Raw genomic sequence first — 23571 nt, 5'->3', positions numbered from 1 at the left:
GTGCCTTTTAGAGGCCAGAAGCGCACTTCAATCCCAACTGGATGACGGCAGTTTGTATGCACCTCTACTACATGCAATGTGGATCTATTCTTGCGAATGGAGCTTTGTACTCTAGGACGATCATGCATAAGATCGCGACCAATTGCTGTCATCGACCTTTTTACTGGAGTTTCATGAATAGACTCTTTAGACTCTGATCACAGCAACGTCCAGCAGAGCAGTTGCAACACCTTGTTCTCGTTTGAAAATTTCTTCAAATCCTCTTTGTACGGATGCTTAAAGGAGGTATCGACGGATCCGGGGCTCGTCTTCGCCCTCTTGTGCATATCCCTTCATATGAGCTCTACGAAAGCTAAGCATAGTGACATGGTACGTGGTCTGGTTGTTGTTATTTTGCTATGACCATGGGCTTATCTAGAGAGTTTACTATTACCAATTATTACAGGACGTAGTTTGCAATCAGAGAATATCGGCGTATCGATTGTAAATGAAGTCATAGTGGTCTACAAACGATTTCAAACTTAGGTATTGCAAAAGCAGAAAGCAGATAATATGGACCCATCTCCAGCAGGCCATCGCTTAGATTCTCATTTCGTGATCATGTCTTTCCTCACCCCCCAGCTTTACTCACACCTTCACGACCCTGCTAGTGCGTGGATCATAACGTCCGTGCATTTGCCAAAATAGCGCCCGGTTGACTACTGCAAACAGGGCGCTGATGAAGAGCAGGAAGAGCAGTACTGCCCAGCCGAGCCAGGCAAATGCGACGAGAGCCATGAGGAGTCGGCACTGCTCGTACTCGTGGCACCACTCGAGTTCGGCCCACATAGTCTGTTCGCAGACATGGTCAGCACGCGTTTAGAGTGAGGCTGGGGACAGCGTGCTTACGGAAGCAATTGCAGCGCCGACGATCCAGAGCACGAACAGGATGAAGAGACCGGCCATCTCGGCGACAAAGCTTGAAAAAACGCCGTACTCAAACGCCCACCCGGGGAACAGGATGTGTAGTCTGAAAGTCAAGTGAGTGCCGTGGATAGCTTTCCTTTCCATGCGGATACGTACGAGAAAAGTGACCAGAGAAGGGAAAGGCAAGAAGACGCAAGAAGTTCAGCAATGATGGGGTCATAGAAGGGACGTCCATTGTTCAATGGGTTCCATGGCCGAAGGTGAGTAGTATATTCCAAACGGGCTGCTGTCAAGCCTAACATGACAGCTGAGAACATGAACTATGTTCGACATTACCGTCAGCCAGCCGGCAGAATCAAGCATTCATGCCACGAACTCACAAGGACTACATAGAGGAATACGCGGATAGCATTGATGGTTCCAATTCCGAAAGCCATTTCGTTTGGCCTGAAGTTCAAGTTCTGATAGTACGGGATTGTAGTTCGCAGGTGAGTTGAATGGATCGTTGGGACCTAAAGGACGCCGCATGTCGCAGCTCTTATACCACGCATCGGTGGCCTGCACGAGTTCCTCGCACTACACCCGTGGCGTCAGTGAAAACGTGCAAGGATAGAGAGCCCAGCGCCCATTTACGCAAGACACTGCAAGACACGCCACGTTCAAGTGGCATGCATGGCGCCTTCGGGGATCTGGAAGAGCACCCTTGACCATACTGACCGACACGAGGACCTACGCAGACGTTCAATGGCAACGAGATGAAACGACCACTGCCCGGAACATTGGTAGTGAGCACGGCCCTGCCATTCGCGGCGACCTGAGAGAGATCAGCTGACGTCAAGTGCCTCGAGGCTGTCCATGTTGGATGTGGAGATGAACTCAGTGAGATGCGGCGGTGTTTAAAGCCTCAGAACGTTCTCAAAGCAAGGTAAGCTATTCTCATAGAGCGCCAGCAACATGCAACGATTCTTACACTGTCAATTGTTCTCAGCAAGAGTCTCAGAGTTCGAGATGCAAGAAGGAAAGATCACCTCGTAAGTAGATTTGACACAGCTCAATGTCCAACAGGAACAACTCGGCCCAAGGGTATTTTACAATAAGAGTCAAGTTCGAAAAAGAACCTGGCGTCAACGGGCTGAGACTCATGACCCTTCGAGCGCATATCCCTAAATAACTGTTCTAGTCGAGAGCAACATAAATAGCTCAAGAGCTCTTGAAAACGCGCAGTTCCCAGGGCGAACACAGCTGACTACAGGTACATTCATCTCGTCCAAGCTATGAATAGAATCTCAGATATTGGTAGACAATGGACGCATGGATGCGAAAATGCGTCCGAAACCCTCACAACCACCTTTCTGACATACTCCTCGTAATTCAGGTACGCAAACGTCCAGTAGAGAATATTTGTGAACGGAAAAATTCGACGATAACCAGATCAAGACGGCACATATCTTCAAGTCTAGCTGCTCAATCATTTTCAATACCAGCGCTGGGTTCATCTCTCACAGAGAACTCACTGATTACGAGAACCCGTCTTGACGTCACCGAAATGAATGCCTTGAGGATGACTGTCAAGGGCGTCGGGGCGAGGTTTACGACCCCACCATGAGTCCAAGTCAGCTGTCTGTATAATTAGATCAGACTCGAAACATACCACGGCAATGTTCTCAGCGCTGTACACGTTTCCCGCGTAGCGTACGACAAGGAGGGCCCCTGCGATCCCACCTACCTCAACGACATGATCTGTGTCCCTAGCGTTCCATACAGGCGAAAATAGATACTTACATCGTGCAAGTGTGAGGGCTGATAAGGTGTTTTGCTTCGAGCTCCTCATCAAATCGGAATTTTGCATATAAGCACGAGGTAAGACTGACGGCTGTACCTGACTCCACCGCAAGTTGCAATACGAACGTAGATCTTCAGAAGAAAACTCTGACTTCGCCACCGGACATGACCGTCAAGCTTTTGAAGGAATGCAGTATCAGAAGCTGTGAGCAGTCGGAAAATCGACAATTGGCTAAATAGTCCAACTTGAGCCTATCGGAATCTACCTGATGAATCGACAAGTGGATGGTAGGAGGTACATACACGAGCATGAAGAAATATGTATTTCATCTTACTCAAGAGATCATCGAAGTCCCACTACCCTTGGGCAACCAATGCATATCTTGAGCGACTGGCTCCGAAAAAGGCAAGTAAATAAACATATATGGTGGCTCTGACGTCAGGAGGTCGGATGACGACAAGTACGTCAGAGCCCCTCTGCGCGGCAAGCGTCCCCGCTCCCGCCCAAGTTGATACTTAAACCGATCTTAAGCCCCACAATCGTCTCTCACATACTCCTATACCTCACCCCACACACTCGAATCTCTATTCTTGACGTTTGTGACCTCAACGACCATGGCTGGACTACCACCAACAATCTCTGCAGAGACTGGCACGCCCGCACACGAATGGGCGCAGTCAACAACGACCGCCGCTTTTGCACGGGGAGAGAGAGCGCCCGGAATCGATAACACTGCACCACCTGCCATTATCCAGACCACTAGCTCGCAATCTACCCCGGGACAGGACCTTCCCGGCGCATTCCCTTTGTCGGAGCAAGGAAGCAGCATGAACACCCAAACGATCAGCGACACGGCAAAGAGCGCTATGCAGACCGTCACCGATACTGCTCACCAGGTTGTGGACGTTGTCTCGTCTTACATGCGTGCGTGTTGACTTCGTCCATGAAAGAACCTTGCACCGTACTCACCTTGTATCTTCCCGCGTAGCCGGTAGCGCGGCTGCAAGTGCGGCAGCGGGCGGCACTGGCATAACTGGCGCAGGCACTTCTCGTGCATCGGACCATGATGTGACCCACAAAACCTCCCTACCCAGTTCTGAAGTTTTGGGATCGCTTCCTCGCGAGCACGTAGGCGGTGCGGGCGCACTTCCGGGTAGTTACAACGAGGAAGGGGTGATAAAACTCCCGGACGAGCGGAGTACTATAGGTACACCAGTTGGGACCAGTACCCCGCGCAACGCGTCCAGTAAGTCCCGCATTCTCCTTCAGAAGTTATCTCTAACGTTGATTTCAACCAGATACCTACCCAGCTCCGCCCTACCCGCCCACTGCGCCTTCGGACGTCCTCTCGCCTGCAAACAAGGCATCTACAGTTCGACACCCGCAAGGCACTGCTGTGACAGACGCAACTTCTCTCCCGTCGCAGGAGAAGCAGGGCCAATCTCCTTTCACTCATGTTGGGGGTGTAGGCATGCTCCCCGGGAAGAGGGAGGAACAAGGCGTCGCTGTGCTTCCCGACGAGACGAGCGGCGGTGCTGGTGTAACAGGAGCGACATCCTCTGCATCGGGAACGAATCCGCGCACATATGATTCACCCGCTGGAATGACACGCCCTAGTGAAGAAGAGGGTAACGAACGACGTGTGGGCCGAGAAGCTGTGGGAGGCGTGGGTGCCTTGGTTGGTGGCAAGGAAGAAGAGGGTGTCGCAAAGTTGCCAGACGAACGCACTAAGGAAGACGTCCGAGAACAGCGTTCAGAGGGCGGCCTGGCGGGTGTTGGTGGTACAGGCGCCAGTCAAAGTAAGAAAGGCGATAAGGTTGACGAGATGAATCAACCGGAACGTGAGGAGCGCCACGATCGAGTGGAGAAGACGGCGGAATCGAAGAAAGACGAGGTAAAGAAGGAGACTCACGGCCAACCCAGCACGGTAAGTGTGAGCATAATTCTTCGATTAATAATCTGGCAGCGTAATGCGCGTATGACGGGCAAGGGGACGGTCAGAGCTTCATTTCGGATAATGACGGTGGTTAAATCAGGCAGGAAGCCGAGATGACGCTCGGATGGATCTGCTGCATGCGAATGTGCATCCCCGGACGCATACATTGGGATCGCCTGGCGCAGTCTGGCATGGCATAGGTGTAGGCACGAACGCAGGCTACCAGGATGGTGGCAGTGTAGATATCGAAAAACGGGCAGGAGAAGAGGAGGTGCGGTGCCCCGATTACGCGCGTTTCATTGGCTTGGTTTACCTTTTATTTGCACTTTGAATGCGCGCTAACCAGAATGTCAACTAAAATTTATAGGGCAGCGGGTACGAGAGCGGTTATCATCCCGCAGAGCTTCATCCTGGTGGGGAGGCTGCATCCACAGCACAACCACAGGAGCAGGACACCGAACAAGACACGGCCACGAAAAGCGATACTCCGAAGGAAGGTGGCACAGGCGTGTCCGCGAGCGCCAGCAGTGGTAGCGAGAAAGCGAAAAAGGCAAGCTTCTTGGACAAGATGAAGGGAGAGGCCAAGGTGCTCATGGGCAAGATGGAGGGCAAGAAAGGCGCAGAGAAAGTTCAGGAAGGAAAGCGCATGAAGTCGGGCGAGGCGTGAGCACTGAGCGTCGCGTCTTCCTGAATCTCGCGTCTCTCGTCATCAACGTTCTTGCCCAAGTCGTGGGCGTCTTGTATGAGTAAGGCTTGGGCGTACGGGTAGCCACTCTCTGGCGGCATGTATAGTATAATTCGTTCTAATTCAATGACCAAATGCTACGTATTTTGGCCACACGCGAAATGCTGTGCATGGCAATGACACGATTAGAAAAGCTTGCGTTTGGTTCTTTTTGGAGCTGGGTCTCACAGCCATCTACTTGTCTCTGAGAGGTCCCTAGACGATCGACACTCTTCCCGCTGTTTCTATACGTTTTTCCTTGAGTTTTAGACTCACATTTATTGGCGCTTATCCATGTCATGGCGCTATTGTTCGGCGCCATTACATAGTCAGTCAGTAGTAGTGTGAGGCAGCATGACTGCTACTCATCGGAGTGCAACCAACCAGTATTTCCAAAATTTCCCTGTCTGTGCCGAATACATTCACCCACATCAGCTTCTTCTAGTCTCCTGCTAGCAGAGGGCATAAGGGTATACTCTGTTAACCTTTACTCTTGTAGGTTCCAGATATCCGTGCCTGACGTGGCATTTCATGGATCGTAGCACGGGTTGAGTCTCGCCCGAATGGAGTTTTCCGAATCCTATTGCCTTTCTGCTTCTGTTGGTGAGTCTTACACAATTTTCGACTACATAGATGCACCAACATCGGACGACCATGCACTAGGGTTAGTTTACATGCAACTATCCCTCGCCTCCAAAGCAGACGACGAAACAAGCTATTGCTACCGTTGTCGAGGCTGTGGACATGAGCTAGATTCTCGGACGCTTGACCGCTCTTTTTTCATGCACTTGTCAATGAGAATCCAGTGACGTGTTTGCGCCATCAGCCCACAACCACATAGTGGTTTATCTTGTCAATGTCATATTCTCTATTAGTCTTTATTAAGCGATAGGCGTCTGCTTCATGATGCTCAGAAAGGTCAGCAGATTCACATGGATTCGAGACGCTGAAAGGCTTTCCCGCTGTGAATGCTAACGCTGTGCTTGTTTCTTCATCTCCTCGAACTAGCTTACATTGGCTTGTCGTTCATAGGCATCATCGGTCCATATGATGCGAGATTCGGACAACCCTATCGCACCCACAACTAGCAGCCATAGCATTCCAATACCCAGGATTCGTTCAACCTATCTCGATGATGAGCTGGAGTCGGATGTCGATTTCGCTGAGGAGCGGGAAAATCAGGTCAGACATGACGTTGGCTATATACACACCGCTCATACGAGCCCTGCAGTTAAAAATCTCCTCTCATCGGCAAGGTTTGGCTTCAAGCACTGTGTCTACATCCCCACCTGTGTCATATCCGGAAACTCCTTCTCCCTCTTCATTCATTGACGCCCCCCGTTCGCTCCCTATAAGCTTTTCGCGTAATCGTCGCGCCGATCCAAATCTTTACGCAGATGACACTCTTTCGTCCTCCCCAGATGATATTCTCCTAAATGCCGTACGTAGAACTCGTTCTACGCTCTATCCATCAGATCGAAGGGACAATGTGCCACCCCTTGAACATAACGTTGAACCCCAATCCTACCCGATGTCTCGAAACATGCTTCATTCTCGAGAGGTTCCGTGGCCTCATCGAGACGGTAGTCCGCGATCTGATGGCGGATGGTCTGATCTCCATCAGCGTATGGGAAATCACAATGGAGGCAATGCGCAGTTCTCGTACCTAGCGCCTTTGTCACCGCTCAAGTCTGCCAGCCGTGGCGAAATTGGTCAAACGGACATCTCAGCTAGAGAAAAACCGTCTTCGCAGCAACATTCGTCGTCATGGTGGACCTCTCTCGAACCAAACCGACGGCCATGGGGAGAGCATGGCAAGAATGGAGCTACTAAGACCGATTTAGACAGCACGGGAAAGGTATATGTATCACAGTCATTCCGGTTGATTGAGTGCTGACTTAGAAACAGCGAGTTATGGACATAGCTTCGAGAATATTGGGTATCACAGCCAATGTTGCCTACGAAGTTCTTTCTGTTGGCGCGGAGTTGTTATCGACTACTCATGTAGAGGAACTGAGTGGCGCAGCTAAGGCTTTACTACGAATCTGGGATGATTTACAAGCTGTCGATGTGCGTCCCGGGATACATTGCTGATGCATATGTGTTTACAAGATTTTTCTCTAGATGAATAGAGCTGCTTGTTTACGGCTCACAGATCGCAGTGCCACAATTCTTTCCGCAATATACACGGAGATAATCGAAGCAGGCGGAGAGGTGGGGGAAGAGATGCGCAATCCTATACTTCGCTTAACAGAGTACGTCGTGATACTACTTTTTGCGTGTAGTTGCTCAGTCGTTTGCACCAAATCTTATGACAGAGCTTTCGCCCAGATCGAGACTTTCATGAAGAAACAGAACGGTCGTCCATTTTTGATACGGTACTTTCGACGAGATGAGATTCGTCAAAATATCCAAGATTGTCTTCATCAGCTGGATCAAGTTGTTTGGATGTTTCATGTATGACCCATGGGATTTTATATCAACATTGACTCACAACGACTTGTTTAGATTGCCATATCAATGCACATCTTCAAGGTAATTATGCAGATGGAAAAAGAATCACGAATCGCGAAGCCACCCTCTGCGACACCGGTGGTTCGTACTCTATCATCATCTTCGCTCAGTGCGCATGGGTTCGCAAGCGGTTCACAAGATAGTACAACAAAACGAGTTGGCCTGCAGGAGGCTCGTCAGCAGATGCAGGCCGTCACATCGCGCCAAGAAGAGGATGATTTTTTTCATGATTATGCAGACTTACGACAAATCTTGCACGATGCTCTGCGGTCCCATTCTGACGTCGAAATGGTCAAGTTATTACAAGTTCGACGAGATGAGATACCAGAGGCCCTGCGTGCTCTCCGAGACATTTCTGCAGAAGTGCAACAGGGACATATCAATCCAATTCACTCACCTATGGCCTCTCGATCACCTCTGATTCCTACATGGAGCCATCTCGACCAAGAATTTGTACAAGGCAGCATAGACGTTTTAACCAGACTGAGTGATGGTCAGCCGTTGCCACCATGGACAATCTCGAGATTTGAGGTCGAACGTGGAGAGCAGATCGGGTACGGTCATTTTTCTGACGTTTACAAGGGGGCTTGGAAGGGTGAAGTGGTTGCCATAAAAGTTCTTGCTAGATTTGCCCCCAGAGATCTCTTCGTGAAGGAAGTGAGGTGACTTATACTCATCCTTCAACTCTTGATTAATGTGATATCTGACAGGTGAAAATATGGAGAAATCTGCAGCATCCGCTAGTGCTCAAGCTAATTGGTGCTTCTTCAACGTCGAGCGACCCTCCCTGGTTCTTTGTTAGCCCATACTTCGCCGAGGGGAATCTTGTCACATACTTGCGTCGCCTTCCAAGTCTAGACCTTGTTGATCCACCTGCGATGATACATGACATTGCTCTTGGGATGGACTATTTGCACCGGCAACAAATACTACATGGTGATCTGAAGGTATGGTATTTCTGTATGCTATTCTCCCGCATTCCGTGTTGTCTAAACATAAAATTTGAACAGGGAACAAACGTTCTTATTAACGATCAGGGGCGTTGCATCATTGCAGATTTTGGGATGAGTAGGTTGAAGTCTGAAGTATATCGCCTGAGCCGCAAGTCACCACCAGGTGCGAGCTCTGGCCCAAATGATTTCAGTATAATAACACTATTCTCTAGATGGCACATTACAGTGGCAAGCTCCCGAATTCATGGCTGGCACTTCAGGGCTGACGGAGGCTACTGATGTCTACTCGTTTGCAATTTGTTGTGTCGAGATACTCTCAAAGGGGGAATTACCCTGGCGTCATTCTCCGAGCGATATTATACTACGCCAACTTGTTATAGGTATGTGTAGGTATGTAGCCAATTCGGCCCGTGCTCACATATGCTATCACAGTGGAAAACAGGAGGCCACCAATCCCTGAAGTCCAAGCAAACTGGTCGTCGCCACTCGCGACCCTTATTCAATCCTGCTGGGACCGCGATGAGTCGCACAGACCGGCGTTTCAAAGCATAGTGCGAACACTCAAAGGGCTTAGGCAGTTCCGATCTATGACCAGAGATGTTGGAATATCTCCTCTAGATTCCCCCGAGCGATGTGACTATAAACTCCAGTCATTGCGCGATGGCTTGCCAGAGTCGTCCACAATAACGGATTCTATACGAACATCGTATCGGAGCCACACTCCTTCAGCAATTTCACACTTCAGCGTACTGCCTACAACGCACGATTCCTATCCGTCCTCACCGCTCGTCTATGATGTCCACCGGGAAGCATTGTACAGAGAGGAGCTACGACATGAATTTCACCCGAGTCGTGCGGTATTTGTAAACCTGTTCAGTCTTTGCGTTCACTAATAATCCACTTCACAGTTACACTCGCTCTCTGGCATCCTACACACATCGTACCAGGAGCGGTTGGTTTTCTCTCAAAAGAACGTGGAGAGTTTATAACCCTTTTCAATGCATTTAAACCCACCCAAATTCCTGAAGGAGCAGTGTTAAGATCATTGGAGACGTACGGCGACACTAAGATGGTTCATCTGCGAGATGTCAAGCGCGATGTTCCTCGTCGTGGAATGGACCTATTACGAATTTCACCTTGGACTACTGTTTCTGCTCAACAGAGCGACAGATCTTTCGTGTTGCGTGGGGGACGCGTGGAAGCGTATCTCTTGACAAAGTCGACGAAACGTTACTTCATGTCGTCGCTTCAACCTGCGATGACTTGGTTTATGGAGCATATTAACACTATCGTGGACGTCTATGGCAAGCAATATCATATCTCACGAGAAGATCTCTATCTTGGTGAGGTTCTACGTTATGTTGTGTTCAATTCGAGACACTCAAATGTACCTAGTTACTGGGACGTTGGAGGCAAAGAAACACGCGTTGTTTGTGAGTGATAACCATGAAGATGGCAAGGTGCGTTGGGGTTATTGTGCGCAGCCGCTGGTCCTCTGCATTTCTCTGAACCTGTCATAGCTGCTGTTTATCCCACACCCTCATCCGCAAATCGGGCAACCATGGGGACATTTCGCCATCACCACTGATCCCTTATCAACCGACACAAAAGTCTCACAGCCATCTGTGAATAAGATCACGGACGGTAGGAGTAAGATTTCCTTGGTGAGCTCCCTGGATGGATATTGGGATACAGTCCTCGTGGCCCGACTAAGATTCAAGGCTGGACACGTTGAGCCGACTCAATCGTGGTAAAACCAACATTATCTTTCACTAGTCGCGGAAGGCTTATTCATGATTCATATCAAATTTCTACATACTGCACATGTTTTATTTCCTTCCAAAAAGTGTACCAATTGTTCAAATAGACCCTCTGAGACTTCAATTCAGCCCATAATAACCCCTCATATGTACATTGATCTGTCTTATGCTTCCCAAATGGGTGATGAATACTGTGACTGCAGACTCTTTTGAAGCCCTACTTAAGGGGTGCAGATTACCAACACTATAGTAGTGGCTGGATTTGAGACATAGCTCTTACAGAGGCCTTCTCATACAAACTCATCTCGATAAATAGTACACATCACAAATACACAGCAAACACAGAGCATGTAGTAGCAGGCTGTATGAGTGCGCTAATCGGAGAGTCCGGGAAGGCCCTAGATGTAGAGCTTTAGCAGTAGTGATGATAGGCTGTGTCAATCCGGGGAGGGTATGTATGTCGATCATGATGTAGCTGTGTGATACGAGGTAGGGATGATGCAAGATAAGCGGCTAGATATCGACGGATGATATATAGCGCAATGAGTGATCAGAATGTGTGGGAGGGAACCCGCGAGGAGCGGTCGGCTACAATTCTCTGCTTCCTTGTCTATATCATCGCAACTCAGTATTCAGAATGTAGAAAACAGAATCTACGGGTCTACCGCAGCAGCCGCGTGTCGAATCATCCGGACGTCCGGCTCGTCTGCCTGTCCGTCCCGTTCTGAGTCGACAACAGCATCGCCAGCAGCAGGAAGTCCCTTTGCGGGACCGTCGGAGACAAAGGTATTGTCGCCTCTAATGTTGATAAAAGAATACTGCAAACAAATTAACCAAGGATTGCGAAGGCAAACGATAGAACGTACATCTGCAAGCTCAACCCCACTCTGGCGGTTGTAATTGGCATATACCAAGTTGACCTCCGACCGGAACGGCCGCAATCCCACTCCCTCCAGCAACTCCCAGAATGCCAAGAAATCATCAAATCGCTGGTGCCAGATGTGCATTTCAATTAGGAGCTGCCCGAACGGCAGTACCGCGCGTTCGGTGCCCTCGACCGCAGCGTGGACTGTAACGTCGCGCACCATCGCGCGAAGCGCCTCAAACTCCCAGCCCTCAATGTCAATGTGTAGGAGGTCGACATGTGTGTGCCCGTTCTCCCTCATCAGGCTCTGCAGCGTCCACATCTTCGGCTCGTCAGATGGACCGTGCGAATCCGACGCACCCATTCCAAGACGCGCAAAGTGCGTACGCGGGCGCAGGCCCGACCGCACGGCGCGCCCGAAACCCCGCGCAGTGTAGTCGTAGCCCCAGACTTCGCAGTGTCGTGTTCGCTCGAGCAACTCAGCTTCGAACGACGACTCCCAGTCAAGGCCTGTAGGGGGTGAGAATGAGCATGCAACTGGTATAATCAGATGAGACACACACCGAATGAATACACAACGCAGTCTGGTTTGTCCACCAAGCGCGACAGTCCGCAGACCCATTTGCCGCCGTCTCCGAGGGCGCCAATCCTCTCGACTTCATGGGGGCAGTTGAAAGCTGGAGGGAAAAAATCCCCTACGGAAATTACTTCCGTTAGCGATCAAGGAGAGCGTGAGGAAAGAAAATCAGAGCAGATATTTTATGCAATGATCGGCGTGCTGCCCAGACATTGTCCATTCTTCGTATACATAATGCGCCCGCGCAACCAAGCCATACACAGCAAAACACCAGTGTACCCAAAAAAAATCAGGAGTAAAGACACTCACAAACAGTGTATGCAGGCCACGGCTCACGATCCGGGGGGAACCTGTGAAAAAAGCGCACTGATTCATACGCATAACACAAGACCAAAATACAATGTGGACATACATGACGACCTGGCTGGGATTGGGCCCAAATTTCTTGATCATATCTTGCCGACGATCAAGCGTGCGCTCGTACATCGTCTCTGCATGAGCGACCCTGTCTGGGAGATCGAGGTCGACGAGGCGGTTGATCTGGTACGAGCCCAGGTGAGATGAGAAGGTATCATTGGGAGAAATAAACACGAATGTCCCAAAGACGAGCACGGCGAGTAGGACGACATATCTAGGATGCCGCTGGCAGATAGAGAGGGGGAATGGCATATCAGCTGGGCGGCTGCGGGAATTGAGATAGCTGAGCACTGTGATTTAAATAACGAATCAGAACGAATGACAGTGCCCGGGAGTGATCGTGTTGGGCAGGGCGACGAGGACAGCGGAGACAGCGACGAGGAGGTGGTCGCCGTCGACGAGAGAAAGAGCGAGGAGGAGCGAGACCGGGGAAAGAGGTCTTGGCACGCCAGGCACCCACCTTCCTTTCTTGGAAGCGAAAGCCTAGAATGGTGACAGCCGCCAGTGGCCGCCACCGTCTTCCCGCTCCGCGTCAGCTGCCACCGAGTCTGCTCGGGCTCCGGACTTCAACCTGAATTCGCAATCTTCAAGTTCTTCATCTTCAAGTTGAATGGATGAAGTAAGACTCACTCGTTTGAAGTGTATGTGTTTGGCGAGAATGAGAAGGAATATGAGCAAGACGATAGGTATGTACGCACAATTTCTGTGCCATGATAAATTCATATCGACGAGCCTTCTGAGGGTTATCGCATTTTATAAGTTGGAACATAGATGCATCGACTGGCACGTACTTCAAGGGAGATCTGCTTGCCATGCCAAGTTGAATCTTCGCGACGGCATCGCTGCATGAACGGTATGCCCTGGATACAATTTCAGTTCCAGCAAGTTCACTGCTAGTGGTACACACTGAATTTCAAAAGATGTCGGACTTACCGCTTCATTTATTACCGCACTATAGAACGAAGACTGAAAAAGTAGGAACTTCTTTCATGACGCGCTCTGAAAATCGTTGACGCCCGTGGACCAGCACCTTGGGATCAACTCCGATCGTTCTGAACATTTGAATCTCAGAGACGAAGGATTAGAGAAATTGTCTTCTCTCATGACCACTCCATCGACTTATTGTCTCAGGAAATTGTGGTTTTAAAAAGTGGTACTATTCTAGTTCTCGAGGACATCGCCTCAAGATGAAACGTGCTTGATTTGGGAGACCGGCTGTATGATTTGCGATGGTCATTGTCTCCACGGATGGTGAGTTATGAAAGTCTTCTTAGTTTCATGCCGACTATCTACACAAAGTATCTCAAAATCCAACTGCCACACAGGAGCAGAATAGATGGGCTCGACAGATCGCGATGCCTCAATAAGCTCTGCTCATTTCGAGAGAAATGTTGAAACATCAGGTAGCATCTCGGCGGACAAATATATACGCTGAAGAATACGCATCTTCAAGTACTCAGTACAACCCTCCCGTGATATCGTATCGTGAGATATCCACAAGGCACAATTGATCACTCTCCAAGTTCAAAGCTACATGCCACGGCACAAAAAATATGATACATGTTGGATCTAGTTGGAACCGCTACGCTTAGAATGGCTGCTCAGCAAGAACCTCCCCGACCTTTATCACCAGCTCATACTGAGCTCTCAGCTCCGCGGGAAAATATGCCTTGCAACCTCCAACGCCTTTCTCTTTCACGACTTCAAACAACCGCGCATAGCTTCCCGGATTCTCCGCCTTCGTGAGCGTGCACAAAAAATCGCGCTTTTTGTTGTACACCATCAAGTCCCCGCTGAGCGTGCTGCCGGTCTCCATGCCAAACAGCTTTTGCGGTAGCTGGACCTTAATGATCATCGCCTTGACTTCACCTGGACACAAGCGCGGTGCGCACGCACCTGCGCGTGGTCTAGCAGTACCGGGTGGTGGCGGTGAAGGTATGCCCATCGCAACGCGCGTCGCGTAGGCGGTCGAGATGGGCGACTGGGTCATCGCACGGTAATTCGGGCGCACTGTCACAGAATTCGTGGTGGTGAATGGCGAACACGTCCGCTTATGCGTTGGCCAATGCGAGCCTGTAACGTGATTGTGGCTTTCAAAAATGCGGAGTACGGAGCTCTGACCGGTCCACTTACGCTGACACTCCAGGGAGCAGTACCGCACTGCGTGACACTTGGAACAGATCTTAAGGGATCCATGCGCTGCAGTTTTCTTCCCGCACGAGTCACATTTCTTCTCTGTCATGGGCAACTCTTCACCCGTGCGCTTCCTGAGCCACTTGGTGATCGACGCGGTTACCTGCAGACCCATCCTCAGGTACATATCCCTGATGCATAACCCATCCGCCTCCTTAATGTCGACGTCCGCGTTGAACTCCATCAGGAGTTCGATCGCATCGATTGTATTATTCTGGCACGGACCCATGAGGGGGACCTCACCATAGCGGTTCTGGAAATTGACATTCGCCCCCGAGGTCAATAGGATACGCCCGAGTTCCAGCGCACAACCTGCGGGATTCTGCGTGGCATGGTGCAATGCGGTGAGTCCGACGATGTCGGGCGCGTCTGGTGGACGACCCATAGAAAGGAGCGTGCGCATCGTGGCGGGGTAGTCCTTGTCACCAGACTCGGCGCGTTGGGCGCCAGCAACGACGAAGGTGCAGTAGCCGAATTTGTACGGAGTCTCTGTCTGAGTGAGGTCTGGAGCAATCCCTCGCTGAATTGCCTGTATTTGAAACTCGAGTCAGTAGCATGAAGATAGATTAAATAATAGGATCGAGCCGATGGATCGTAACATAAGGTCGGAACTGGCTTTGACGCAATGAAGAACGTCCAACCCAGGGGTCACCAGTATGGCTTTTCCCATGAGTGATAGTAAAATGAGGCATGAGGTACTTGCTGCATGAGCCATGAGACTTAGAGAATTTTTCTTCTTCAATGGCTTAGAACACAGGCCACGCATATATCCGCCGATATTGGCAAAAATCAGTGAAACGCACGTACCTCCGAGTCTACCGCAGCTTGGCCCAAATAGCACGAGAGCGCAAAATCATGTAATAAATTGCATTCAAATCCTTTCGACTCTAATAAGATACCAATAAAATCAGGACGAGGTCCTCTTTTGACAAAGGAATACCATAAGAATCTTACGATCTTGATAGAGTGCTCTCAGACGCTGTCCGCCCGCCCCTGCGTTGAGATAACCAGGGCGGCGTAAGATCTCATTCATCTCCGAGGCGACCGCAAAGCCGCCGCTTCCAAATACCTGATTCGAATTGACAGGTTAAGTTTCCCCCATGTGGATCACTATTGGGCGTTGAGAATCCGTGCTTGCATGCTGATCTGGTAGCAATGTTTGAGGCCGAGGTAGAGAATCAACAGAGCGAGCCAGAAAGAAAGAAAGAAAAAGCGATGTCTTGCATTATTAGGGGATGGAACATGCTTTGAATCTTACCCGCTGGAAGCAGAGTAGCGTGCCGCCGCTGAAACTCGGACACAGGGGCACACTTAGGAGAGCGACACGCAGGCGCGTCAGCCCGACACACCACGTGATCGCGGAGTATCGGGCGCTTGAATTGACTCGGTAATTGGTATCGCACGCCACCGACGAGACGACCCGACGACGACGAAGGCGACACCACAACACCGTCCTCCATGCTCTCATGCCTACTTCCCTAAAAACAACATCAGAAATATCACAGATCCCACCTTTATCTACTCAGCCTACAAATGCAGGTCCAGCTCAGTCAATCAAGGCGCTCGACACGACCTCTGTCCACCGCATCGCGTCGGGACAGGTTGTGATTGATTTGCAGACGGCCGTTAAGGAGCTTGTGGAAAATAGCCTAGACGCGAAGGCGACGTCCATCGGTGAGTGTGCTCATGTGCCTATACTGGCAAATTTGGCGCTACTTGAGTCTAAATCAGTGTTCGCTGATGACATATTTATTTGTCATGTTTCTCTGATGTTCGCGGCGTTTCGTCGTGTTCGTCGTACTCGAAAACTTTCTAGAGGTGCGGTTCAAGGAGTACGGCCTCGCTGCGATTGAGGTCGTCGACAATGGGAGCGGGATCGCGCCGGGAGACTACGACAGTATCGGTAAGGCCTCTGACCATTGCAACGACGCGACTCTGACGTCAATCATTCCCTCCCTTTCTCCCCAATGCACGCACAATCGAAATAAATAACAACACCATAACCACCGCTTATCGACCAACTAGGGCTGAAACACCACACCTCAAAACTCTCCTCTTTTTCTGACCTCACATCCGTGCGCACGTTTGGCTTCCGAGGTGAGGCACTCTCGTCGCTGTGTGCGCTTGCGGAACAGGTCACGGTCACGACTGCAACGGCGCAATGCACGCCGATGGGCACAGTGCTCGAGCTCGATCGCTTTGGACGCGTCGCACGTCGCGATGGCAAAGTAGCTAGGCAGGTGTGCCGCACATATGTTTTGGTTTCCGCTCAACACTGATCTCGTCGCCCCTCCATCGCATCTGGCGCCGCACACAGCGAGGCACAACAATCTGCATAATAGGGCTGTTCAAGCCGTTACCTGTACGACGCAAAGAGCTTGAGCGGAATGCGAAGCGCGAGTTTGGCAAGGCATTAACACTGCTCTCTGCATACGCGCTTGTGCCTTGTGCACAAGAAAACCACGGCGTGCGTCTTACAGTGACACACCAAACCGGGAATGGGTGCGTCTATCGCACTAGGCTTCATCCTCAGTCGTCATGTGTCCTTGACCGTGTATGGTGCATACATGCGCTATTTATAGGAAAAAGTCGGTCCAAATGCGCACGGATGGGGCACCCTCGATGCGTGCGTCCGTTTCGGCGCTCTGGGGCCCAAAGGCGCTCGAACACCTCGTCGAGCTTGATTTTAATTTTGACGTCGAGACGGAGCGCGCGGTACTTAGGAGACGCGGGGTTATCGATGCGGATGGGCAAGTGCTAAAGCTTTTGACCTGGCTGGACAGGTGTATGCTTACAAGTGAACGGGTCGGCGTGCAGGGAGTCGAACACGGTCCATGTGCAAGGGCTGATATCTCGGTTTTCGGTGGGGTGCGGGCGGAACGGGACTGACCGGCAGTTCTTTTTCGTCAACGGTCGCCCGTGTAACCCTTCCAAGGTATGCAATTTTCTTTGAGTCGCCGCATTAATGGATATACGACTTACCGGTATGTTTTTAGGTGCAAAAAGCGTTTAACGAGGTGTATCGGACGTTCAATGCGACCCAATCGCCGTTCATCGTTGCTAATTTCAATCTTCCAACAGGTGAGTAGTGTAAACCGTGTCCTCGTGAAACCATCTCGATCGTCACTCGAGTCTGCCGCTTTTGTTATGGCAAGACCGTCTCTATTTATTCGCTTGCACGCCTCTATCAACTCATGCTCTCGTATCTCCCGCGTGACTAACTGCATGGTGATCTTGTCATTATTCAGAGTCGTGCGACGTGAACGTGAGCCCAGACAAGCGGACGATTCTACTACATAGCGAGAACAACCTCGTGCAGGCCCTGAAGGTGGGTATTCTTGCAATGCGGTCATGTACCCTGGCCCGTGCGCCTAGCGTGCCTCCGGACCGTGCCGCCGCGTGTCTTTGACATACTGACGCTCTTGAAATGTTTGCATTTATGCTGGATAGGCTGCTCTAGAGCAGAAGTTTGCACCTTCGCGGGCAACATACGACGTCAGTGCTGCTTCCGCTTCGCAGGCTGTGCATTCCCAGCCTACACGGATGGCTGGTGTGTCTGTCAAGGCGCAAGCACTGTTCATTGACGAGGACGAGGACGAGGACGAGGACGACGAGCCTGGCAGCATGGCACCGCTACCGATGGCAAGCGAGGACACAACGGCATGTGGCAGCGAGCAGTTTGGTGATCCGGTGCTGCTCTTGGGCGATGACGAGGGGGCGCCAGAAGGGGGAGAGGGGAGGCCCAGAGCAGCGGAAGCTCAGGAAGCCGCGGGGCTTCGCGTCGGAGATGCAGCATGTCAGAAGACGCCCGGAGATGGAACGCCAGCAGGGTCCTCCATGGAGACCGAGGCAGACCACAGCCCAGGTGCAAGCATTGTCGCCGCGGGATCCGAGGCTCCCCCAGGCACCGCGTCCCCGCTTCTAACTGTGACTCAGCTCCAGACTGCCATTGCCCAATCCGGCTCGCCTTCTGCCTCTCAGTCCCAGCTGCCGCCAGACTTGGACAAGGTCGGAGACGCGCTCCAACCCCCTCGCCATGCTGCTCTATACCCGGACACGAGTACTGCGTCCGGTGAGAATACCTCTGTAGCAGCTGATGAGAGGGAAGCGGTCGATCACCCAATGGCTGCTCCTCCGCGGCCTCACCGGGAGACGAGCGCAGACGCCAGCACGCGCACGGACTCTCGACGCGTGCAGATGGTTATCAGTACTGCAGGAGCTGCGTGGAACTTGCGGCGGCCTGCGGAGGATCAGATAGGCCCCGTCAATTCTAAGAGACGCAAGGTTAGTGGTGGTAGTGGCTCGGATGATCCCAGGGAAGGTAAAGGTGCGAGGCAAGATCTGAGGGCGAAACTCAGGGCATTTGCGAGTGCGGGCAGTCAGGCGGCAGATGCAGAAGAAGATGGGGGTGCAGATAGGGATGAAGAAGACGAGCTCGATGCCGGCGAGGACTGTAAGCTGCTTGAGGACGAGCCCATGGACGCAGGCGATCTTTCGCCTGAGCCCGAGCCGAACGTCAATGGGGCTGCAGGTATGGACCTGGACAGCGAAGAAGTCGGAGAATTCGTCCTTACAGGCACACCGATACTCTCAGAACCATCACAGCCTGATATTATCGACCTGACAGATCTCGCAGACAACACAGATTACTCATCGGATGTCGAGGACATCAAACGTTTCTCAACACAGTCAGGGCATCCTCGCCCACGGAGCGAATCGAGCACCACTGTCTCTCGACGTCCAGAGATCGTGCGGACCGCTGAGAACGAAGACGTGCCACTCCGCGTCGATTTTTCGCGTATTTCGTCCGCGTGGACATCTTTACGCGACGTGGGCTCTCAAAGTTCCCCTGCTGCTGCTGTCGCTGAAAGAGTGTGCTCGCAATCGGTTGCAGCCACGATTGAAAAGACGAAGGCAGATGCAGGCGTAACAAGGGCCGCGGACGACAGCGCGGTTGCCGAGGCGCTCGCACGGGTGATCGACAAGACGGACTTTGCGGTTATGGATATTGTCGGACAGTTCAACCTTGGGTTCATCGTTGTCCGCCGTCAGCGACGGACGGACGCCGACGACAGTACACGCCAAAATGGTCTCGATAAAATTGACGACGATGACCTGTTCATTGTGGACCAGCACGCCGCAGACGAGAAATACAATTTTGAGACGCTCCAACAGACGACGGTGATTAAATCTCAGAGGCTCTTTAGGTATGTCTCGTGTGCTTGTCTCTTTTTTCTTTCGTTGCCTTTTGCGAAAAGAAGGGCTGGTCGGATTCACTATTGAATGAATGCTGATAGATTGATTGAATTGCGACACCACTAGGCCACTCCCCTTGGAGCTGACCGCGGCAGATGAATTGCTCGCGAGGGAAAACGTTAATGTGTTAAAGCAGAATGGGTTCGAGGTGGAGCTTTCCCCGGACGATGGCTGCGGAGGAGCGCGTCGGCTCCAGCTGATCGCGCAGCCTACCAGTAAGGAGACGGTTTTTGATGTCAAAGGTTGGTGCAGTGTTCTCCATTCCACCGACCTCCACGATTCTCCGAGTACTGACACCGCTGCACCAGACCTGGAGGAACTCCTACACCTGCTACAGGACCGTTCACCCGGTGGGCAGCCTGTGCGCTGCTCCAAGGCGCGTGCGATGTTCGCGATGCGTGCATGTCGCCGAAGCGTTATGGTTGGGCATCCACTGAATCGGCGGCAGATGGTATCAGTAAGTGCACCCGTCCATTCACTTTCTGTTCATCCCGTCTCTTCCTTCTTTCGGGCTTTCTTCCCCTTCCCTTCTCCATGCACCCCTGTTCATGCCATAATCCCACAATCCCATTCTTCTGTATCGAAAATACACGTTGTACACACGCTGCTGCAGGGATCGCGCATCGCTGACCATCTGTCCGTATGTCTGTCTGGCAGGTGATCCGTCATATGGGCACTATGGACCAGCCATGGCATTGCCCGCACGGGCGGCCCACGATGCGCCACCTATCGGATGTGCGGGGGCTCGGCAGGGACCTACGCGAACGCTGCACACGGGGTATCAATTGGGCAGAGTTTACGGGGTGAACTAGGTGCGTTTCTTCGTCGGGCGAGCTGACCGAAGACCGGGGAGGGCTGCGAGATGCTAAGGGTTGCTGTTCGCGGATTCGGCAGGATGCAGCCAGTGTCGTGATGCTTGCGCGTATCTTGGAGGTGGTGTCTATAGATCTATTCCGTGCTTGGTTAGCCGCTGTCCATACCTCCTGACGTTGGTTGATGTCAATGTCTTCCTGATTTGAACTGGAGAGATTGCGCTCGCCCCCGGATTGTCGCCCCTAAACGTGACGTACACGCACACGAGATCATCGAGGATGAAATGACTGGCTGAGTGACTGACGTATTCTTGCAGAGGCCGGTCAACGAGTGAGTGCACGAACCTTGTTCGTGCAGCGGGCAGGGACGATCGGCGCTCTCAGCCACGCTCTGGGCACTGACATCATTGCCTCACGTTCCGTCCCATCACGCTCGGATTCAAATATGGCCTCAGAAGCTCTCAGCTGTGAATGGGGGGTTCTGGCTCGCTGGGAAGGAGGGTAAGATCGGGGATCGGAAGGTCGGATTAGACCATGCCTAGTGCGTACTCACGGTCCTATCCTGTGCAACATGTGGGATAATTGTGTGCTCTTCCGTCCTCGCCCCCTGCGGGCTGCCATAGAATGCTGCGTCTGTGAGGACAGGGCTGAGAAGCAAGATCTGTCATCTAATCACGCCCTCCGGAGCGGCCACCCTCCTCCTTCCCTTTTGCATACTGGAAAGATGCCTTTGGCTCGCTACGCGTCCGCGCGCTCACCGTGACTATTATGGCCTTAATTCTTGAACCCTTTTGGGCTAACAGGCGGCTCGGCTCCGAAGCTGTCCTCAGTCGTCCGCGCAGGGTCCACCCGTACGCCACACACATGCACGGCGCATGACTCTGGCTATGCCGTACCCACTGAATTTTGTTCTAAATGGAACCTTTCGTGATCCATTTGTGCGTCCTGGCATCTGTCATCCAACCTCTACAACCCCCGCTATCTGCCGTCTGCCGCCCATACATGTACGTGTGCAGCCCGCAGCTGTAATCACACGGCGCGTAGACAGAGAGCTGTCGTGACGGATTTCCATTTCGAACCCGAGTCGCCGGCCTGGACCATGCCATGCTATATGCCCTCTAAAGCCCTGTACAGTATGTCCCATGTCCCTAGATGCCCACACAGAAAGAAGCGAAAAGAGAAAAGCAGTGCCAATAATGCATGATGCCCAATGAGTAAAAACAAAGATTACAGCTAGATATGTGCGTATACAGCAGATGCCACCAACACAATGTCGCAGCCTCACAACACGACCCTAAAACTGTTCAGCGCTCTCCGGTCTTCCGACGTAAGCGCAGCGTAACCGCCACCGCTGCTCGAACTCCCCGAGCCACCTGCCGAGACGCGGTGCGACAATGGTGGGCTGAGGGGATGGATGGGGACAATGTTGGAGAGCCGCGGGAGCGTCTTAAAACTGCTTCCGTGCGGTGGTGATGACGATGCGCTCGATGTCGTCGACGCTGTGGTGGATGACGAGAGCGATGAGGACGTCGAGGAGTTGGATAACGAGGTGGAAGAGGAGGATGAGGAGGACGACTCGGGGCGGTCAATGGGCGAGGACACTTGACTCGCGCTAGGTGATGACGGAGAAGAGGGTAGCCCCCACGGATCGCGCCCCCAGTGTGCTGACGATGAGCTGTTCGACGCGTCTGGCCCAAGAGGACGCGCGATTCGGGTTGAGGTAGTTGCACGTGGTGAGGCGAAGACGCCATCGGGAAGGCGGAGGTTGCGTAGGAAGTCGTAGTCCTCAACAACCGGTAGCCGGGTGTAGTCATCGCCCTGGAAGCACGATGTCAGTGTCAGAGCCGTGACTGAAGACGAAGACATTGGACGTACCGAGAAGTACGCGACGATGTGCCACTTACGTGGTTCAGCTTGGCTAGTGTAGACGTGGGTCGAGTATGTCTGCTTTGTGAGCCCGTCTGGCTTGGATGGGCGGTCCTGGCGGGTGGGTGTTGGCTGGTAGCTGAATGGGTCGAGTGTTCTGCGTGCTCTAATCGCGTGCTCCATTCAACACCGGTTCCAGAGGCACACATGCATCACAACTAACCTACGAGCAGCCTTTGCAGCCTTCTCCTCTGGTGTTGTCTCGATCTTTTCCTCGTAAAAGAGGTAGTCGCCGCGCATGCGACTCTGCGACCTACAAGCAGGAACAGCCCCGATCAGCCCCGCAGCCTAACATTACGAGTAGATCGGGTAACATACCATCGCCGGCCGTCTGTCCACCGCTCTAATCCGCCTGCGCGCATGATGCGTTAGTCAACCTCGTCGTGCACGGCGCGGAAATGCGCACGCGGACATACCTTGCTTATGCTCGGCCTCCTCCCAGACAAACACGTTGCCAGACTCGACCTGGTCACGCTCCGTGGCGGAGAGACGCTTCGTGATGAGGGGTAGCACGTTCTGGCGGACAGCCTCAAAGACTATGTGTGCGTCGCGCGCATCGCGGAGGTCTTCACGAGGTTGTGTAGGGTATGTAAGCGCATTAAGGTCGTGCAGACAACGACAACGACATACGAAGAGCGGGGATCGTGGCGTGACGCAAGGACAGTTGTGGTTGAGTGGACGTCGAAGGCATGGCGTCGACGGGATATGGTGTGGTGAGGAACGAGATACGGTCGAAGTAAGAACCGCAGGTGTGTGTAGGTAGAATAGCGCGGACAGACGGGACGTAACGCGGAGGACATGACGTTGGTCGCAGGGGTTATATACGGCGAGAGGAAAGCGTCGCATCGAGGATCTGCCCGACGATAACGGGCATAGAGTTTGCGAGGAGGCACAGGCAGGGTGCAATCGGGATCTCCATCTGGACGAGCAACGGCACACATGTCCTCGC

At 52.2% G+C, this 23571-nt stretch overlaps 7 protein-coding genes across 7 annotated transcripts; 3 read left to right on the top strand and 4 right to left on the bottom strand.

Moving 5' to 3' along the window:
- Positions 1-627: 627 nt before the first annotated feature.
- Positions 628-1343, bottom strand: FIBRA_06320 (uncharacterized protein; the record flags this gene model as incomplete). The annotated part of the gene is made up of 4 exons (XM_012328051.1): positions 628-831; positions 889-1009; positions 1063-1226; positions 1287-1343. 4 exons carry the CDS (start codon positions 1341-1343, stop codon positions 628-630), a joined length of 546 nt encoding a protein of 181 aa, XP_012183441.1.
- A 1960-nt stretch (positions 1344-3303) lies between these two features.
- Positions 3304-5292, top strand: FIBRA_06319 (uncharacterized protein; the record flags this gene model as incomplete). The annotated part of the gene is made up of 6 exons (XM_012328050.1): positions 3304-3613; positions 3678-3935; positions 3988-4616; positions 4656-4685; positions 4726-4932; positions 4993-5292. The coding sequence occupies 6 exons, from the start codon at positions 3304-3306 to the stop codon at positions 5290-5292; spliced, it is 1734 nt and encodes a 577-aa protein (XP_012183440.1).
- Positions 5293-6396: 1104 nt separating this feature from the next.
- On the top strand, positions 6397-10570 carry FIBRA_06318 (uncharacterized protein; the record flags this gene model as incomplete). Its single annotated transcript, XM_012328049.1, has 13 exons — positions 6397-6531; positions 6581-7207; positions 7258-7419; positions 7474-7604; positions 7668-7806; positions 7858-8520; positions 8574-8810; positions 8874-8979; positions 9029-9196; positions 9249-9668; positions 9725-10159; positions 10212-10276; positions 10337-10570. The coding sequence occupies 13 exons, from the start codon at positions 6397-6399 to the stop codon at positions 10568-10570; spliced, it is 3522 nt and encodes a 1173-aa protein (XP_012183439.1).
- Positions 10571-11229: 659 nt separating this feature from the next.
- FIBRA_06317 (uncharacterized protein) lies at positions 11230-12687 on the bottom strand (the record flags this gene model as incomplete). Its single annotated transcript, XM_012328048.1, has 5 exons — positions 11230-11394; positions 11443-11951; positions 12005-12136; positions 12328-12368; positions 12431-12687. 5 exons carry the CDS (start codon positions 12685-12687, stop codon positions 11230-11232), a joined length of 1104 nt encoding a protein of 367 aa, XP_012183438.1.
- Positions 12688-14023: 1336 nt separating this feature from the next.
- On the bottom strand, positions 14024-15661 carry FIBRA_06316 (uncharacterized protein; the record flags this gene model as incomplete). The annotated part of the gene is made up of 4 exons (XM_012328047.1): positions 14024-14508; positions 14569-15157; positions 15436-15515; positions 15583-15661. The coding sequence occupies 4 exons, from the start codon at positions 15659-15661 to the stop codon at positions 14024-14026; spliced, it is 1233 nt and encodes a 410-aa protein (XP_012183437.1).
- Positions 15662-16094: 433 nt separating this feature from the next.
- On the top strand, positions 16095-20696 carry FIBRA_06315 (uncharacterized protein; the record flags this gene model as incomplete). The annotated part of the gene is made up of 13 exons (XM_012328046.1): positions 16095-16302; positions 16445-16531; positions 16654-16868; positions 16946-17130; positions 17211-17496; positions 17525-17563; positions 17625-17709; positions 17877-17956; positions 18079-19835; positions 19951-20126; positions 20193-20282; positions 20333-20341; positions 20542-20696. 13 exons carry the CDS (start codon positions 16095-16097, stop codon positions 20694-20696), a joined length of 3372 nt encoding a protein of 1123 aa, XP_012183436.1.
- A 1281-nt stretch (positions 20697-21977) lies between these two features.
- FIBRA_06314 (uncharacterized protein) lies at positions 21978-23313 on the bottom strand (the record flags this gene model as incomplete). The annotated part of the gene is made up of 6 exons (XM_012328045.1): positions 21978-22514; positions 22572-22728; positions 22786-22875; positions 22941-22974; positions 23039-23188; positions 23253-23313. 6 exons carry the CDS (start codon positions 23311-23313, stop codon positions 21978-21980), a joined length of 1029 nt encoding a protein of 342 aa, XP_012183435.1.
- Positions 23314-23571: the final 258 nt, after the last annotated feature.

This window comes from Fibroporia radiculosa (genome assembly GCF_000313525.1).
Source record: "Fibroporia radiculosa TFFH 294 genomic supercontigs, scaffold6648, whole genome shotgun sequence".
In the NCBI taxonomy this organism is placed as follows: Eukaryota; Fungi; Basidiomycota; class Agaricomycetes; order Polyporales; family Fibroporiaceae; genus Fibroporia; species Fibroporia radiculosa.
This window is presented reverse-complemented; position numbering and strand designations above follow the sequence as displayed.